Raw genomic sequence first — 18,393 nt, 5'->3', positions numbered from 1 at the left:
GCCTAGCAAGGGCAACTTCTGTGCATCTGTTGCGTGTGTCAGTTGTGTACGGTCTCAAGCGTGGTTTTATAACGTGTAACTTGTTATCTGTTTGTTCACTCCAGTGTGTTTGCCATCTGTTGCGAAGTAGGTGTCTGATGTGTGGCTTCATGTCTGTGTATGGCACTGTTGCTATGTCCACCCTAGCAAAAATTCCAATAGAAATTTGTATTGGTCCAATAGAAATAATGTATTGGTCCTATAGGTCAGGCTATTGGTTCTATTTGAGTATCTATAGGACCAATACAAAATCTATTGGTCCGATAGAGTGACATGTATTGGTCCAATAAACCAATTCATATTGGTTCTATTGGTCCCAATTGGACCAATAGCTATTGGGACCAAAAGCTATTGGGATAGTGGACCAATAGCTATTGGTTGTATCAGCCTAATAGACCAATAGGGGATATCTATTGGTCAAATACATTGTTCGGTGCTATTGGTTTACGGCACTAATAAAAAGTAGAGCTCTTAGCTTTTTTTAGGCGGTGTGCTGCTAAGCCCAAGGACGGGGGTGCGATCCGGCCGCAGCGGTTGTTTTCCAGATCGACGAGAAAGGTAAAACCGCCCGTGTGTCGATCTGCACTGCGGCGCTCGATCGGTGCACACCATCGGTGGTCAAAATTAATCTGCAGCCCTGCAAGCAATGTTTCTGCCCGAATACATTCGATTCACGTTAGCTGCAAGCATTTTGCATTTAGCACGCCTCAAAAATACTGTCCCTGTAGCGCTCAAAAATTTCCAGGTAGCAACGAGTTGCAGCCGCCGGTGCATGGTGGTTGCCCGCAATGCTTGCGACAAGCAAAAAACACCGCGCGTGTGATTCAGTGCCTACAGTAGTTATAAATTTTTTTCGCGAGCGTCAGCGCTCGCCTTCATAACCATGTCGCCTCTAATTTTTCTAAGCTCGCTGTGCCGCGGAGCGGCCATATTTGTTTTGGGTGCCGATTCAACGGCCGATTCTGAGGATCGGTGTCGTACTTCATATATGTTTGCAGAAAGTAAAGCCTATAAAATCAAAATAACAACAAAATAATTAACCCCGCATTTTAAAATTGCCTCATAATTTTAATGTAAAATACATTAATTAAAACTGCTCAATAATGCGTCTCTGAAAAATGAACCTGGCGGAGGTTTCGTATGCAAGAAAAAGCAAAATGGCTTCTTCCATGTCCAGCGCTTCGGCACGATCCCCGGCGTGGGCATTCATTCCAGCGGCCAGCCACCGTGCTTGTGAATTTTAGTGCCTCACATTTTATTTGTTAGTTTTAATGTTACGAGGACATCATCTGTGGAGCACTAGAATGTAAAGACACCTTCGACGTCGCTCGTATTCAAGGATTATTGTCTTCACGCACGGCGAGGTGACGAACGTGCATGCATTACGCAGCTCGGATTTTTGCATTTCAAGGTATGTACACATTTCTTTTCACCGTGAAGCTGTAGAAGCTTTTTATTTATCCTGATAAAATTTTTATTAAAAATATCAGAGCAGGTCGACAAGCGGCGCTTTCATTTTTGGAAAAGCCACTATCGATGCAACCACGTGTGAACTGAGTACAAATGCATGTGGGGCTTTGTGTTCCGAATAACGACTGTGCATATAGCGTTTTGTACAGATGAAACGAAGTGCCGCGGGTAATGTTTCACCCAGATGGAATCAAAACGGAATGTCTAGCTTTAGAGAAGCGTTCCGACCACATCGGCGTACTGACGCCTGGACGAAATGCTAGACACACATATAAAAATGTGCAGTTATTGCGGAAGTTTCTAATTATTGCCATACTGTTTTTGCAGGTCTTGCAGCTCTGACTCGAGGAATATATGCACCGGAAATTCGACAGCCTGTTGGGCAATAAAGCTGCAGTCAACCAGCACTTACGGCTTTGTGGTATTTGAAGGGTAGTGGGACCAGGTTGTGTTTAGAAACTTGCTGAAGCAAGTGTAGCATGGCCAAATGAATGCAGTGAACTTAAGGCCTTGGCATGCATTTGGCCATATTTCAATTGGTGCTGCAGTGGGCCCATGATACCAATACACCTATAGGTACCAATACACCTATAGGACTAGTCCAATACACCAATAGGTACCAATACACCTATAGGACTAGACCAATACACCAATAGGTACCAATACACCTATAGACTGATACACCAATAGCTATTGGTGTCAATAACCCAATAGGCTATTGGTTTTGTCTATTGGTAATTTTTGCTAGGGCATTGTATTCAAGAGTGTAGCTGCAGTGGCCATTCGATCTGCGGTTTCGTTCCCGGCAATTCCAGAGTGCCCTGGAACCCAACAGAAAGTTATTTGAAGGTTTGATGCATATGCAGACATGATAGCCTTAAAAACATGATTGATGACAAAGTTTTTAGAATGCTTTCCTCATGCAAGTGCTTGTACAATGCTTAGAGAGTCCGTGTACACGATGGATTTTAGGATTTGATGTTGGACTATGTGATTTATTACCATTAAAATACCGTATGCTTCCGCTGTGAATATGCTGCTTCATTGTTTTACTGACGTTAAAGTTTGGCCCATGCGCAGCACAAGCCACAGCAGTTGCAGTCTTGGACGCATCACTGTAAAACTCTTCACAGCGGTACCTATGCTGCACAAACAAGAAATGCTGCAGAATCGCAATCCTTGGTGACCTGTTCTTGCTAAACTGCATAAAAGACAGGTCACACGACACAGGGCGGAGATGCCATGGTGGAATTGAATCAATGATGGGCGTCTTGTGAATGCCTGAAAACGAGACTTCTAGCTCAGAGGCTTCTTCTCGCACTCTTAGAGGAAACGGCGTGGAGATTGATGGACGATTTAAAAAGAGTTGCTTTGAGGATGCATCATTAATGGTCGGAGTAAAAGGATGATTAGTCATAGACATTATTTTTGAGGCATATAAAACGTCCATGTACACCCTCTGGTGATCTAGGGACCATTTATTGCATTCTACATAGAGACTTTGGACAGGGCTAGTGCGAAAAGCACCGCATGCGAGGCTTAGCCCTAAATGCAGCACCGGGTCCAGCATTTTTAGTGCCGTTTTTGTTGTGCACCCATATACAACACTGCCGTAGTCCAAGCGGGATCCCACTAGGGCGCTATAAACCCGCAGAAGGAGTTGCCTGTCTGCACCATACGACTGGTGGGAGAGAACTTTGAGAATATTCATAGTTTTTAGGCATTTTTGCTTAAGATGTTTCAAGTGTGGAACAAATGTTAGCTTGTTATCGAATATTATGCCTAAAAACTTGTGCTCCTTCTTAACAGGAATTGAAACGCCATACAGAGTAATATCTGGGTCCAGATGGATCCCGCACTTTTTGGAGAACACAACACAAGAACTTTTTCCTGGATTGAGTTTAAAACCATTCTTGTCTGCCCAGCTGGCAAGTTTTTTAACACCAAGCTGGACCTGACGTTCACAGATTGACATATTACAAGATTTAAAAGATATCTGTACGTCGCCTACATACATAGAGTAAGAAATGGTAGGTGGCAATGCCTTCCCAAGAGAGTTCATTTTAATTATAAAAAGAGTACAGCTAAGAACTCCACCTTACAGCACGCCGTTTTCTTGCACATGAATCCGTGACAGTGCGTTACCAACTCTCACGCGAAACGTTCTTTGGAACAGATAACTAGCCAGTGTGTTGAGCATATGGCCCGAAACACCGAAAGACTTCAGGTCACTGAGGATCCCGTAGCGCCAAGCGGTGTCGTAGGCCTTCTCGAGGTCGAAAAACACAGTTACGCAAAACTGTTTATGCACGAAGGCATCCTTAATATACGATTCAAGAGCTACGAGTTGATCATTCGTGGATCGCCCTGCCCTGAAGCCTGCCTGGCAGCCCTCGAGAAGACCGTGGTACTCAAGGAAGTACACGAGCCTGCGATTTATCATCTTCTCGAAGAGCTTGCACAGGCAGCTCGTCAGGGCAATAGGGCGGTAACTTGAGGGGGACGACGGGTCCTTTCCCTCCTTCAGGAAAGCTACAACTATAGCCTCCTTCCAAGAGTTTGGAATGTGCCCCGAAAGCCAAATCTTGTTATATAGGTGTAAGAGTGTTAGAAGAGTGTCTGCGTGCAGGTGTTGTATCATTGTGTATGTGATGTTGTCTGGGCCTGGAGCTGAGGGTTTACACGTGCTCAAAGCATCCCTCAGCTCATACAGTGAAAACTCTGAGTTATAAGAAGATGTTGACCTATCGTTATCTACTATAGGCTTCTTTTCGGCCATTTGTTTGTGTTTCATGAAAGTGTTTATGTAGTGTGCTGAACTAGAAACGTGTTGGAAGTGTTGTGCGAGTGTGTCAGCCTGGTCTTCGAGTGTGTCCCCTGTAGTGCTGACCAGAGGCAGGCTGTGTGTTTGTTGTCCCTTGAGTTTGCGTATTCTCGTCCATACTTTCCATGTGTCTGTGTAGGAGTTTATTGATGTTATGAATGTACGCCAACTCTCTCGTTTTGCCTCACAGCGCACACGTTTTCCTAACGCCTTGGCCCGTTTGAACAACAGGAGGTTTCCCGACATGGGGTACCGACGAAGGATACCCCACGCCTTGTTCTGGGCCTCTCGCGCCCGCCTACAGTCCTCATTCCACCACGGCCTCCGCTGGTTGCGCGGGGCACCAGAGGCGTGGGGAATGGACCTTTCGGCGGCGTCGAGGATGTGCGCCGTGAGCAGTTGGGTAGCTTCTTCAACCTGTAGGTGTCCTATGGATGTGTGGTGTAGTTTGGATGTCTCTGTAAATGTATTCCAGTTAGCTCTTGCTTCATTGAACCTGTTTTGGGAAGATGGACTGCATGGGCCTTTACCTATGTATGTGAGTGAGGTGGGGAAGTGGTCACTACCGTATGGGTCAGTGCTCACACCCCACTCGAGGAGAGGAAAGAGAACTGCGGAGCCAATCGCCAAGTCAAGACATGAGTATGTGTTGTGTCCTATGTTATGGTATGTAGGCTGTTTATTGTTGAAAAGGCATGCTCCTGAAGACGTTAGAAATTTCTCTATCAGGCGACCTCGGGCATCCGTGCGAGAAGAGCCCCAAAGAGAGTTGTGAGCATTAAGGTCGCCTGTCAGGATGTATGGTTCGGGCAGCTGGTCAACCAGCGCCTCGAAGTCAGAGCTTAAAAGTGAAACATCAGGAGGAATGTATATGGAGCATACCGTTATTAACCTACTAAATATTATTGTTCGAATTGCCACAGCCTCAAGGACAGTGTTCAGAGTGACAGGGTGGCAGGCTAAAAATTTCCGGGCAATTATGGCCACACCGCCAGAAGAGTGCGTGCAGCCATCCCTGTCCTTTCTGAAGACCATGTAACTATTCAAGAAATTTCTGTGCTTGGAATTCAGATGTGTTTCCTGAACACACATTACACTTGGCTGATAAGCATGCAGTATTTCGTAAACATCGTCAAGATTATTCAGAAGACCTCTGCAGTTCCATTGTATTATGTTTTCTCTTCCCATTATTTAGTGTGAGAGCTACTGGAGTGTGTGTGTTTATGTGTCGTCTTTCGGGGCTGTGACTCTCGCCTTTTTTGGCTTGTCGGGAGGCTTTGGCGTCGGGACACGTTCCTTGCGGTGCACCGCAGGCAAGAACGGCACGACGTCCATCTCGTCGTCCGATGTCCTGGGTGTGCCCGTCGAACCGGGCTCCCCGGACTTGGCCCCCCTTCGGGGGCCCTTCGTTTGACCCGCCACCGCCGCAGGTGTCGGAGGCACCAGAAGTGGCACGGGCGGTGCGGTGGCGGTGGGAGCCGGTGCGGGGCCCGTGGTGTCCATGGCACCCTCCAACGCACTGGAGGATGGGGAGGCAGGGACGGGAGCGGCACCGGTCCCGACAGAAGAGGTTGCCACCACAACCGCTGCTGGCTCAGCGAGCGGTGCGGAGGCGGGTTGGGCTGCCAGAGGCAACCCAGGGGGGGGGGCGGGGGCGGGACCAAGTCCGACTCGCAGTACTGGGTCCCCGCCGAAACCAGACGCCACTCCGCCCCCCGGCGAGCTGCGTCGGCGTACCTCCCCAGGGGGAAAGAGGCGAACCTCTTTCACGCCTCTGGAAAGGTGATGTTTTCAGTGATTTTGATGTTGATTATTTTCTTTTCTAATTGAAACTTTTCACATTTTCTGGAGTACGCCGCGTGTGGGCCGACAGTTTACGCAAAGAAATTGTTGAACGTTACAGTTGTCGGATGGGTGGTCGTGCTGGGCGCATTTTGCGCAGGTAAGTCGGGCGCGACAGGAGTTTGTGCCGTGCCCGAACCGTTGGCACTTGAAACAGCGCCGCGGGTTCAGGATGTACGGCCGGACTGAACATCGGATGTAACCAGCGTTGATGAATTCTGGAAGGGTGGAGTTGTCAAAGGTTAGGATGAGGTGCTTTGTCGGTATTTGTTTATCGTCTCTGCGGATGGTTATGCGCCTGACCACTGTTACGCCCTGACTACGAAGGCCCTATAGCAGGTCAGCTTCAGATTCATTTAGTAGGTCATACTCGGAAATCACGCCCTGGGAGCTGTTTAGGCTGCGGTAGGGCGTGACTCAGATTGGCAGATCGGCGATGCTGGTTTGCGCAAGAAGTTTATTGGCCTGGTCCTGGCTACTGACCTCGACAAGAATTTCACCGGTTCGATGTTTTTTGGCCTTATACGACCCTCCTACAATACCGTCAAGAAACTTTGAAATCAGAAATACCGACTGTGAAGCAAGAGGTTTTGATTGATCTACAGATTCCATCACGATGAAGCGAGGATAGTTGTTGGGTTTCGGAGGCCTCAAGTCAGGAAGTGGTGGAAAAGAAACTTCCCTTTTCGGGGGCCGATCACGTCCGGGGGGGGGGGGGGGGGGTGGTTTGAAAATGCCATATAGCATAGTATAAAAGCAGGGAGACGGGGGTACTTTCTTCTTTGACCTTACCCTGGTAGCCAAAGAGGTCCCGGAGCTCCCTGCCTGGTAGACAGGCAGGGAGCCCATCGGCCGGAGCTTGACCAAGACTCCGACGGCCACCAATCACGGCTTCTAACCCTTCACCTTTCAACTTCTAGTCACGGTAGGTAACAACTTAATTAAGTATGGGGGGCTCGGGGTACGCGGTGTCGCCACTCACCGTCACCAAGATTACTCAAGGTGCCCCGTGCGGGGTTGAGCTCGATCCGGATCGACTCAATCGCGATTGGAAGTGCCCGTGTGACACGGGTATAAAAAGCAGATCAAAGAAAGCTCAGACTGAAGTCAAATTTCTTAGGGAAACTCCTGTAAACAAAGAACTGGGCTGAAAAGAAAATCGGGCAACTTTGGGTCAGGGTGGGAATCGAACATGGCACTTCTGGAATGCAAGGCCGGCACACATTCCCAACACCACCACAGCTCGGAAACCCTAGCTGACAAAAGGTGGACTGAGTGAATGCGTTGTAGCCTTCGACCTAGAAATGTGTGTTGCAGAGACACATTCCGAGGCAAGTGACTTGAACCCACTAATAGACCTTTCCAGAAACTGCAGCGCCGCTCCTTCCCCTGGCGGGCCCGCGCAAGGCGTCATGGGAACTGCGTGCGCGCGCGGTAACGGGGTGGTCGCGCCGCGCGCTGCGTGTGCGGAGCAAGGCCGTCAAAGGACAAGTTTAAGTAGAGTGAAATGCTGTGCTTGCAAAGTTATGTTGCGCATCAAGTAAAGCATCTTTAAACCATAGAACCCAAAATAAGAAATAAACTCCGCATCCTTCTGAAACTGCCTGCAGGCTGCACCGCATGAGACCCTTTTGTCGTCTGCTAGCACCGTCGTCTTCTAGCTTGCACAGTGAACTAGCTGCTGACAGTTGAAAAGCGTCTTCGCGCTTCTGGCTACCCACGGGAAAAGAGAAATTCCTCAACACAAGGAAATCGAAAACAAATGTGACACTTGAGCTCCGAGAAAAATACAAATAACCAGCTCTTGCTTCCGGCAGCCCGGGGAGCCGAGTAAGAAAACATAGAAGCCCATATCGTGTGCGCACGTTATTAGTGATGCACTTCCGCCTGTGTAAAGCTACACTCATTTATGACCTGCCTTAGCGTTTTAGTCTACGCGATACTGACGATATGGCACCAAGGAAGCTGCAGGAGGCGGACAAACTTGCTGTGTGCCCAGTTGTGACAACAATACGCTACGAGACCGGCATGTTTCATTGCACAAGTTCCGAAGGACAAGAAACTTAAAAAGGAATGGGTTCGCCGGATAAATCACCAGGGTCGTGAAGACCGATTCACTTTGTTGTGAGAGCCGTCCGAGCATCACAGGATATGTGGAGCCCATTTCAACGCGAGCAGACGCAAATGTTGCATGGACCGTATGCGACCATTTTTCCACACTGGGCCCTCTCCGAGAGGTGTCCTCCGGTAAAGACAGGTAAGCCCAACATTATAACGTAAATTATGCTTTTTATGTGTTTTGTTTCCTAGCTGCCGCGAAGTGAACGAAACGCTGCCCTCCTAGCGCCCGTCCCGCGGCAGGCATCCAAGACAAACTAGTGATATGCAGCACCGCCCAGATACTCCTGTAAGCTCAGAGCAATCAACACCCATTTTGTAATGAATTTTAGCACAAAGGGAGTAACAGGGCGATAAAACAATACTTTCACTCCAGCCGGCAACGACGCAGTTTCTCCAACGACAGCGACTGCCTGCAGCCCGTTTCCTGTGGCATTGGAGGAGCGGGGTTTTTGCTGTTGTGAGTTCAGCATTTTGACTATTTCTTTTCGGTCGCTCAGGAATTATTATTTCCCACTTTTAAGGTGTGGTATACTTCCTGTGTGGAAACAAAGGAGACAGCTCATCATAGCTGACCCAGGATTCTTGATCGAAGATGTGCTCCGAGAACTTGGCATTAAGGGGACACGCGGGTCGAAAAAACGCGATTTTTTCGAAATATACCGATTTTTTGTTTTCCCTTGCATTAGCATCTTTGACTATCCTTCTTTCATGGGTAAAATAATGAAAACGAAATACGAACGAGAACTTAGTGAAAAATGTGTCTGAATGACTCGCGGTGACCCAAGAAATCGCGCAATCAAGCCAAATTTCGGTCAGGTTTGAGAATTTATTCCGCACGGCAGCGTGGCTTGCCGCCATTTCGGTCACTTGAGAGAGGTAGATCAAGCCTTCTTCTCTCGATTGAGCCGCTCGCCAGTTTCGTATCTCCGCGTAAAAAAAATAAAAAAAATGTTTCTTCCCGCTTGTTTTGCGAGCTCCCACTCCCACTGGGCATTTAAATCACGTGACGCGAAAGCGGGACCGCCATTGGCTCTTGCCGCTTGTGAGCCGCCATTGCCCGCATCGTTCCGTTCGCTACTTCGCGCTATCTTTTCTATTTCCTAATCGTGTGTTTTTAATCGTGAACGGTGAGGAGAAGCGTGACTTTTGTCGCCGAAGCAGCGTACTTCATGCCGGTACAAAGGAAAGCGCAAGCGGCGCAGCATTGTGACGACCACGGCCAATGCCGGCACGACCGGCACCGTGAGGCCTAACGGCGCCGGGCCTTCAAGCGTTGCAAGCGCGGCTTACCAGGCGGGGCTGATTTTATCAGCGAAGATATCGGCTTTATAAGCGCACCGGAGAAGAAGTCGGCAGCCTTCCAAGGTGAGGAGACAGCCAGCCACGGGAGCGGTGCAGTTATCTCTGAAGTCGGCGCTCTGACTGACCTTGAGTGTCGCCGTGTGCGCGACGTGCGGGAAGTGCGAACTCGTCATAGTTGAGGTTAGGAACAAGCGGAAGGGCCTCGCATCGGTACTGGAACTGAAGTGCAAAAACGAGAAGTGCCCTGCGGGAGTGATTTCTTCTGTTTACTCGTCGCAGCGCGCTGCCGCCGTCGGTCGCGGAGGCCGCAAACCGGAACTCTGCAGGGGAAGTCCCCGTGATAGTTTCGCCGTCAATGTGAAAGCGGTACTCGCTGCACGCGCGGTTGGCATCAGACACGATCAGCTGTGCAGGTTTTGTGCCATTCTTGGTCTACCAAAACCACAGCTCAAAAGACGTTCTACAACACTGCCAAGAAAGTTCATGTTGCGGCCACAAAAGGCGTCTCTGACAACCTTGCTGAAGCAAGGCAAGTAACTGCGTTGCAAGCTGGTCAGACTGACCTCAGTGTGATTTTTTATGGTACTTGGCAGAAGCAAAGACATGAGCCACAACAGTGTTGGCACTGCCATTTCTCTTGATACTGGTCTCTGCCTGGATTTTGAGGTGCTGTCAAACTACTTGTACTTGTAGCCGCCACCAAAAGCTTGATGAGCAAGAGGAGGAAGTGTGGCAAGCCTTTCATGCCTCTTGTGTGTGAAAAAAATGTCGACTGCTCATCCCATGCCATGGAGACGGAAGCAGCACTGCGCATCTGGCACAGGATGTTATCGTACAACCTGCAGTTCACTGTAGTGGAGACTGCCACTGCCCTCGCAGGGTTGTGGTTCAACAGGGGCCACACTAGCTTTGAGCAAGTTCTCCAAGAACTGGGAATCTTCCCTTCAGAAGATTCAGACTAAGAAGTCAGAAGTCAGACTAAGCAATGCAAGTGACCAGCGGAGGATCAGGCAGATGTGTGCCAAGCTGACTGCTAAGGCTAGCCCCATTGCCGCAGACTGGTGAAACGGTCCCATACCAAGGACTACCCCAGCAAAAACCGTGAGGGTGCAACTTATGCAGCAGGAGCATTCTAGTTTTAGTACCTCAATGTGGACATTTCAGACTGTATCCCCACCAAATTTCATGTTGTTCGAGCAAGAATTTCTGAATCTGCCAAAGAAATAAACTTTCAATTGCGTTTTTCTCAGCTTGTTGTTTTTGTCCGTTTTCTGAGTTTGTGCACACTTATTTTCCCACTTAAAGTTGTCGTATCAGGATGAAATTTTGCACAGATGTTCATTATAACATGTAGAGTGCACAAATCTTGTTCATTATGCAATTTGTGTCCTTAGATATTTCTGACGGTCATAAAACAAAAATATACAGAACAAAAAAAGGCACACTACCAGTCATTTTTTTTTCGTGGTGAGGAAAATGATGATGAGGCTTTTTCAGGTAGATTTGTGCACTCTGCAGTTCATAAGGAACCACCTAGGCTATTTTAAAAGTTTCAGAAAAAATTTTTACTATAAAAAAAAGTTTGCACAAAAAAGCCATTTTTCTGAAAGTCATGCTGCGTAACATTTTATCCGGAGCAGCTATTCAAAATCTGATTACATATATGACCAGAGGAGCTCAATCTCTACAAGCTGTGAAAATTTCAGCCTCCTAACTTCATTATTAAAAAAAAAGTTGTTTGGAGGAGCACGTCCCCTTAAATTGAAGAGACCCCATGTTAAATGGTCGGCGTCAACTGACAGAAGCGGAGGAAACGCGCACACGGCAGATCGTCAACCTGAGGAGACACGTTGAGCGAGTTATTCGAGAAGTGAAGAACTTGAGAATACTGTGGTATGTTTTCCCAAATGCGATGGTTGACAAGCCAAACCAGATACGGAAAATGTGTTGCTACCTGAACAACTTCAAACATGAACCACTTCTCAATCGATAAGTAAGCAAAATGTCAACTATGCGTGTTTTGTATTGGAGCCGTCTGAACAGTTTTACCTTTTTGGTCGGTATTGGTTAGTTTTGCTAACGGAATAAAATTGTACGTGTCTTTTATTGTAATGATACCACACTAACTGCCTCATCTTTTTTCGATTGAAATAAACATTTTTATTTTCATATTTACACACAGCCGAAAACAGCAAAAGAGCTCAGGATTGCACAATAAGACTTGCCACCTCTTAGGTAACAGTACTTGAAACAAATCCAGACAGTGTATCATGAATCGATGGGATACACACTGCAACTCCCCAAAATGCAGCAGTTTGTTGAAGAAATGTGGGTTGTGGTAATAATGCTGAAGTTTGAAAAAGAAGCCAGTCATCAAAACAGCTGTCCGGGATAGCAGGTGTTCTGCATGCATCCCACAATGTTAATCACCGAAGCTGCATCATCAACAAATGCCGCCTCCACAGGCGCTGTCGCGCACGGCACGGCTTGGCACGGAAGAGCTACGTGAAGAGCAGCTCGGGCGGCAGCGGCGGCGGCTGCTGCGGCGCTCACAGTTCCCAGGCTGCCTTGCGGCCGTCGTTTGGGGGCGCGCAACTTTCCGGAAAGGTATATTGCTTGAGTAGCAATTAGGTATGTAGCAAAGTACATTCCCGTTAAATGCCCTCTTCGCTTAGCGCTGCAAATGTTGGCACATGCCAAGTCATAGCAAGAAAGATAAGAAGAAAAAGACACAAAGGGAAAAGGATGACGATGGTGTGAGAGGACACATGCGGAAATTGGACGCTTACTCTCACAGTCATGAGCGCTTAGGTGTTCTCGTACTTTTATTTTAAAATTTCCATATCTGCCTGCGATGAAAGCGTTCATTTAAATAGCTACCATTTCACTGTTTGAGTACGCTGGCATTAGCCCTGCCAGCTCCCTCATGGGAAAAAAAGAAAAAAAAAGAAAAAAAAAAAAAGCAACTTGCATGAATACCTTGTATTTCGGACCGTAAAACACACTGAGTATCGTTCCCCCATGTCACAACACCATGAAGCAGTTATGGGCCGGACACAACCCTTGAGTGCAAACTTTTTCTCACCAAAGCCCAAAAAGAAGGTACTTACGTGTCCTTTACCCTTTTCAGCTTTCCCTTGCCCACATTCTCGAAGGCGAAATAAAAGCAGGTCTCTCTGTTTTCAGTGAAGCTCGCTTTTACCTGATCAAGAAGAAAAAAGAAGCGGCACTTGCTATAAGTTTGAAGATATAGGATAGATGAGTGTGCACTGTGTGACTGTGTGAGAGTATGACTGTGTGCACTGAAGCAATGACCGAGCTAAAAGGTGCTCAGAAACGGAGAGTTCCCAGCTGTGTCTAGGGTGTTTCAAATGCTTGTTAACATTCTTCATTTCTCCTCCAGTGGAGATACCAGCGCCAACAACAAACCCAGATCTCCTTAGTAACCATGGCGGTGGGAGCTAAAATCGGGGCTTCACAAGCCAAAGCTACTTTGGGCTATGAGGCCAAACAGAATGTCGAGGAAAGTGACGGAGAAAAGGAGCCACACAGCCCATCGCCTGATCCCTGGGGCTGAGCGCGAGCAACTGATTCTAATTCGTCCAAATCGCTGGCCACCTGGACTCGTCAAGGGCCTTCATTTCCTCTTAGCTGGTGTTGACGGTGTGCAGGTGCGAGCGGATCTTGTTGGTGGTTGAATTGCAGCTACGCCCCTTGTGACGGCTTCTTTCACAGAGTCACGGCAGCGGCGCAGCTCCTCCATGGCAAACAGTGGCAAGGCCGGGCAACCGGGTGGCTCCGGCACGAGCACAAGTGGCGAGCAGCATTCGAGGACAAGGCTTCCCGAATTAGTTGGATCCAAAGGAATCCCGAGCCTAGCGTACCTTGGCATCTGCGCCGTGTCAAGTCGAGTCTGCTCGTGGCTTCGATCTCCCAGGTTTTACGGCCCCAGCTACAGGTTCATTCAGACCACCTGAGGGTCTTTAATGTGCACCAAAATATTGACCCATGGGCATTTTTGTGCTTAACCTCCTCCGGAACAACAAATTCCACTAGGCAAATGGCACTGAGCAGAACAGGTCCCCAGTTTTATGTATGGGCACCCAGACTACGGCTGTAAATGAAGTGGCCTGCAGCAACGCGAGGGGTGGGTGTCTGAAATAAGTACACGGTAGCAAAAGTAGTATCAGCAGGCAACAAACGAGCCAAGAATGGAGACTCTTGAGAGTGCACCAAAACTGGGTGTGAATGAAGCGTTGTCATTCACTGCGGCCAGACCTACTTCAGTAGCAAAATCTTTGGCGATGCACGATTGCATCTCGTCTAGGCAAGTGACTGGCACGTAAAAATTCGCTCCCTTGGCACCGGCCTCTCCACTGATCATTCTCTGTGCACTGTGCTTTTTGGCAACACGGACAGCTAGAGGTGGGTGAATAGTAAAATTTCAGATGAAATCAACAGTGGCTAGAAAACTCAAAAATACCGAATTGAATATTTATTAGCAACATTTTTACTTCAAATTGAAAGAAAATACATACTTAAAAATGTCTTTTTCCATTTCCATTCCAAAATTATCACAAATGTAGTTTAATTCACTTTGAACTAGAGAATTCATACAGTATATCAGTGTGAAAATTCCACTTTTTTTTTTCTTTTTTCCCAATTGGCTGAGTTCAGATAGGTTGCAGATAAACAGGGAGCAGGTAATAGGTGGCGCTGTGTCATTAGTATCTGAAAACACTTTTGCGGCAGACCTCTGGTGCTACAACTGAGGTGCTGTCAAACTAAATAATGCAATGTACTACTAAACAAGCATTATATTCTTGATGCCCAAACCCTCGTTACCATTTGCTCCATATTTCAAACATCGTTTGCACAATTCTTTTTAGGCAGCTCATGCAGCTGGCTTGTTATCTGCTATCTGCAAACGCTCTTATGACCAAAATTTAGGGCACAGGTCTTGCGCTAAGTCACACGACCTGATCAAAAGACAAGCCCGACCCTAACCCCCTTTTACGGGATAGAGTGCAGTCGCTGCCTCCTTTCTACACTGCTCTTATTAAACACGTTGGAGTACCATTTATTTGCTTGCAGGTAAACACCTACTCTGGGGTTATTTATGTTGGTCAATGCAATGAAAAAGCCAAGCTGAAACAAAACTCAAGACATCATAATTTTCCCAAAGGCAGACACAAATATGATTCAGATCTAGCAGATTGGGCTGTACACCTTATGAATATCAAGAAGAACCTCAAATACACCCCGTTTCAGAAGTATTTGTGAATTCAAATATTCAGAATTGGAGTGTCGAATCAAATTGCCCATGCAGTCATCCTTACTGACGCTTCCCATTATTATGCTCTCCTAGGCCAGCATCACCTCAGCCTGCTGCCTGAACAGGGCTATGTTAGCCCTACAGTGAACTAGAATGTCTTGATCCAGTGGCGCAAACGGGAGCGCTCTGCAGCGTTCAGCTAAAGCAAAACGCGTCTACCGCCGCCAGGGGCGCCACTGCGCCTTCTCCGAAAACGGTGCCGCGGTTGAACGGGCCGTTGCTTGGGGCGCTCGCCAGGTATTGCCGCTGCCGTTTTTTAGTGTGGTACAGTAATTACCCTTTATGGAAGAAAGATGCTCACTTTTGTTGCCCCTGTACCTTTCTAGGAACGTTTTGTTGGTTATCAGACCCGTTTGAGCCAACGGGCAACGGCTACAAACAAAGTAGCGCTGTGTCGTCTGCTAGCGGCGCAGACGATACGAGCGGATGTGCAATGCGTTGGCGGCGCGCGGTCAGACAGGCTGTTCATCTGTTTATGGTCGAGGCCGGCCTTGCATTTTCTGCGTGTTTACGTTTCCGTGATGTTCCCCTACAGCAGCAAGAGGAATGTAATCGTCAGGTAAATAGTTATTGCGAGTGCTGTCGAATAGAGGATATAGACAGGCCGGGTAGCCACGATGCTAAAACGAAGGACGGACACCTATTGCTTTGCTCTGGGTTGTCACAGTGGTTACCCAGGTGCTCCCAAGGTGTCTTTGTTCGCCGCTCCCCTGGACGATGAACTGCGCAAATAGTGGGAACAAAATTTGGGAAGACTGGACAAACTCTTGACCATATCTTCAGCCGTCTGTGAGCGCTACTTTGAGCCTGAGTGCATATACGGGATTACATCCACGTCATAAACGGCTGTGAAGTGCGACTTGCACACGGGAAGCCGTCACTGGCTCCAGGTGCAGTACGTACCATTCTGCCTGACTGTGCATCGAATTCTGTACGGAGCACACGGAAGCCGCAAAGAAAAAGGCGGGCAACAACAAGAGTGTCAGTTTCGGCAGCCAGCAAGAAGCCACGACAAAGCTCAAGAGCCAAAAAAGATGAGGTGCGTCAGCCACACCTCGAGGCTTCTCTCTCTCCGCAGGGCTCACCAAATGAAGTCGCAAGTTCTGTGGAATGGGAAGCTTTCACAATGAGCGTTCTTCAAGAAGTCAAGCTTCCTTCAAAGCTCTGGTGCCGGCTAAATTGTGCCAATGGTCGAAACGTTCTTTTTGCTACCACATCGATACGAAGAGAAGAAAAGCTAGAAATTTTTCACGAGAAATCCGTGCTCTTCTGCCCACATGACGACAAAGTGTTGGCGCAAACATTTTTCCGTGGTGTGTTATGCGGAAGCGGCGAAATAGATTCCCTAGCTGTTGCGAACAGTGTGCTGCAAGAAGCTGACGGCAGCCCGGCCTGCAAAGGGGACATGACGGCTACGGGGTTTAGTGATGTATTGCACGTGCTAACACCGAAGCTGCGATCTCAAACGACCACATTTGGAGACACTGCCTTCAGCACTAAGTGCCTGGGGAAAGTTTCCTCTGAAGGTAATTTGTTCATTGCAAACTTTGCTGCTGAGAAAATCAGCTGTACAGCATCTTACGAGTTATTCTCTCGTGCCAACCACGTTTTGTTTTTTGTTTTTCTTTTTGTTTTTTTGTTTTAGTGCCGTTTGCGCAGAATGCAAGGCCACACGGAAACGTCTGCAAAGTAGGAAGTCCCGCACCTCACGACCACGAGTTCACGTGGCGAGAGGAAAAGTCGCAGCTGAACGATTGAAGGTTGAAAAACAAAAGGCTGCACGACTTCGAAACCGTACTAGAGCCCTACAAAAAAAACTTACAGCAACAGTGGCCAAGAACACGAGCATTTCTGAAGATGCTCTCACTATGAAGATAGCGGGGCTTCCACCCAAGCAGCATGAGGCGGTGCGTCACATTTTCAAGTCTTCCTCGCAGAGAAGCACTAAAGGCATGAGATATTCAAATGAATGGGTGTTGGAGTGCTTGATGATGAAAATGAAGAGTCCTGCGCTGTATGAGCACCTGAGAAAGGAGAAAATACTTGCAGTACCCAGCAAAACAACCCTGAGGAAGTATCTGAAGTCGTACAAAGCAGGGTTTGGCCTCAACATGAAAGTTTTTGACATGCTGAGGGAGAAAACGAGCTCAATGAATGAGTTCAAGCTGCACGGAGGCCTCCTGGTTGATGAAATGAAATTTTCTGAGCATTTGTCAATCAACAAGAGTGGTCACATTGAAGGCTTCGTGGATCTTGGCCCCTTCACGTCAGAAGAAGATAAGCACACAGTCTGTGACCATGGGATGGCAATACTTTTCGTCCCATTTGTTGGTAAATGGACTCAGGTGCTTGCAGCATTTGCCACGAAAAAGAACATAAAAGGTACCTTGTTGGCAAAAATAATGCTGGAAACCGTAATTTTGGCGGAGAAATCAGGGCTCAAAGTCGACTTTCATAGACGGATTGAGCAACTTGGAACAGGAAGATGTGGTCCCTGATGGGAATTCGTGCATCTTCAACAAACACGAAGTGTAGCGCACCACATCCTGTTGATCCAGAGCGTCGGCTCCACTTCCTATCGGACCTTCCCCATTTGATTAAGTGCCTCCACAATGGCCTGCTGACTTCCGACTACATACTTCCAGAGGGCTATGTAAGTGATGTTTAGACAGGTTGAACCGGATTCATCATGATAATATTTATTTCATCTAGGGAGGTGTATAAACTAAAACCTTTTTTTTATATTTTAGGTGTCTCTTCAGGCTGTACACGAAGCGGTGGCTTTGGATGGAAAAAATGTTGCTCTGCAAGCCCTGCATGGAATCACTCCTAGTCACGCAGATCCCACTGATTTCGAGGTCCAGAGGGTGTCACTAGCTTTCCAGCTCTTCAGCGACAAAGTGATCAAGGGACTGAAGTTGTACAGGGCAAGGGTCGAGGAGGCGTGCGGGGACATTTCAGCTACGCTACATTTTTTTTAGTGAGTATACAAAGCCAATTCCTTAGCAGGTAACAATTGTTAGATGTAGCCATGCGACACCAGGCTTATACTTCCTGATGTGCGCTATAAACGTATGCTTTTGTTTCAGGACCATCCGTGACCTCATCCAAGTGATGACATCTCGCTTTGCTGCTGAAGCTTCACGACCAAATTCTTTGTCGGTGGACAAGCTACACTACTTTTTGTCCTTCCTCAGTGCATGGAAGAAGCACTGGTTTCAAGGTTTTCAAGTACGTGATGGTTTCAAGTACGTGATGACTAGCCGCCTCAGCCAGGATCCTGCAGAGCATCTCTTCGGAATCGTGAAACAGTCGTCTGGCTGCAATTCGCACCCGATGACTCAGCAGTTCGTGCTTACTGTGAACTGTCTCGCAATCAAAAACCTTGCCCATTCTGTTTCCAAGGGGAACTGCGAGCCTGGCGTCCTTAGTTCACTGTTAGATGCAGATGCTTGCCAAA

The 18,393-nt window shown here is 47.7% G+C and overlaps 1 protein-coding gene across 1 annotated transcript in view; it reads right to left on the bottom strand.

Moving 5' to 3' along the window:
• LOC144143615 (uncharacterized protein C05D11.1-like) overlaps positions 1-18,393 on the bottom strand; it is a 174,603-nt gene that overhangs the window by 68,073 nt on the left and 88,137 nt on the right. The window contains exon 8 of the mRNA XM_077675456.1: positions 12,709-12,800. Within this exon, the coding sequence (XP_077531582.1) occupies positions 12,709-12,800 (92 nt within the window). The remainder of the gene's footprint in view (positions 1-12,708; positions 12,801-18,393) is intronic.

The sequence above is a fragment of the Haemaphysalis longicornis genome, unplaced genomic scaffold (assembly GCF_048455015.1).
Source record: "Haemaphysalis longicornis isolate Haplotype H1 unplaced genomic scaffold, Haemaphysalis longicornis Haplotype H1 scaffold_1, whole genome shotgun sequence".
In the NCBI taxonomy this organism is placed as follows: domain Eukaryota; kingdom Metazoa; phylum Arthropoda; class Arachnida; order Ixodida; family Ixodidae; genus Haemaphysalis; species Haemaphysalis longicornis.
This window is presented reverse-complemented; position numbering and strand designations above follow the sequence as displayed.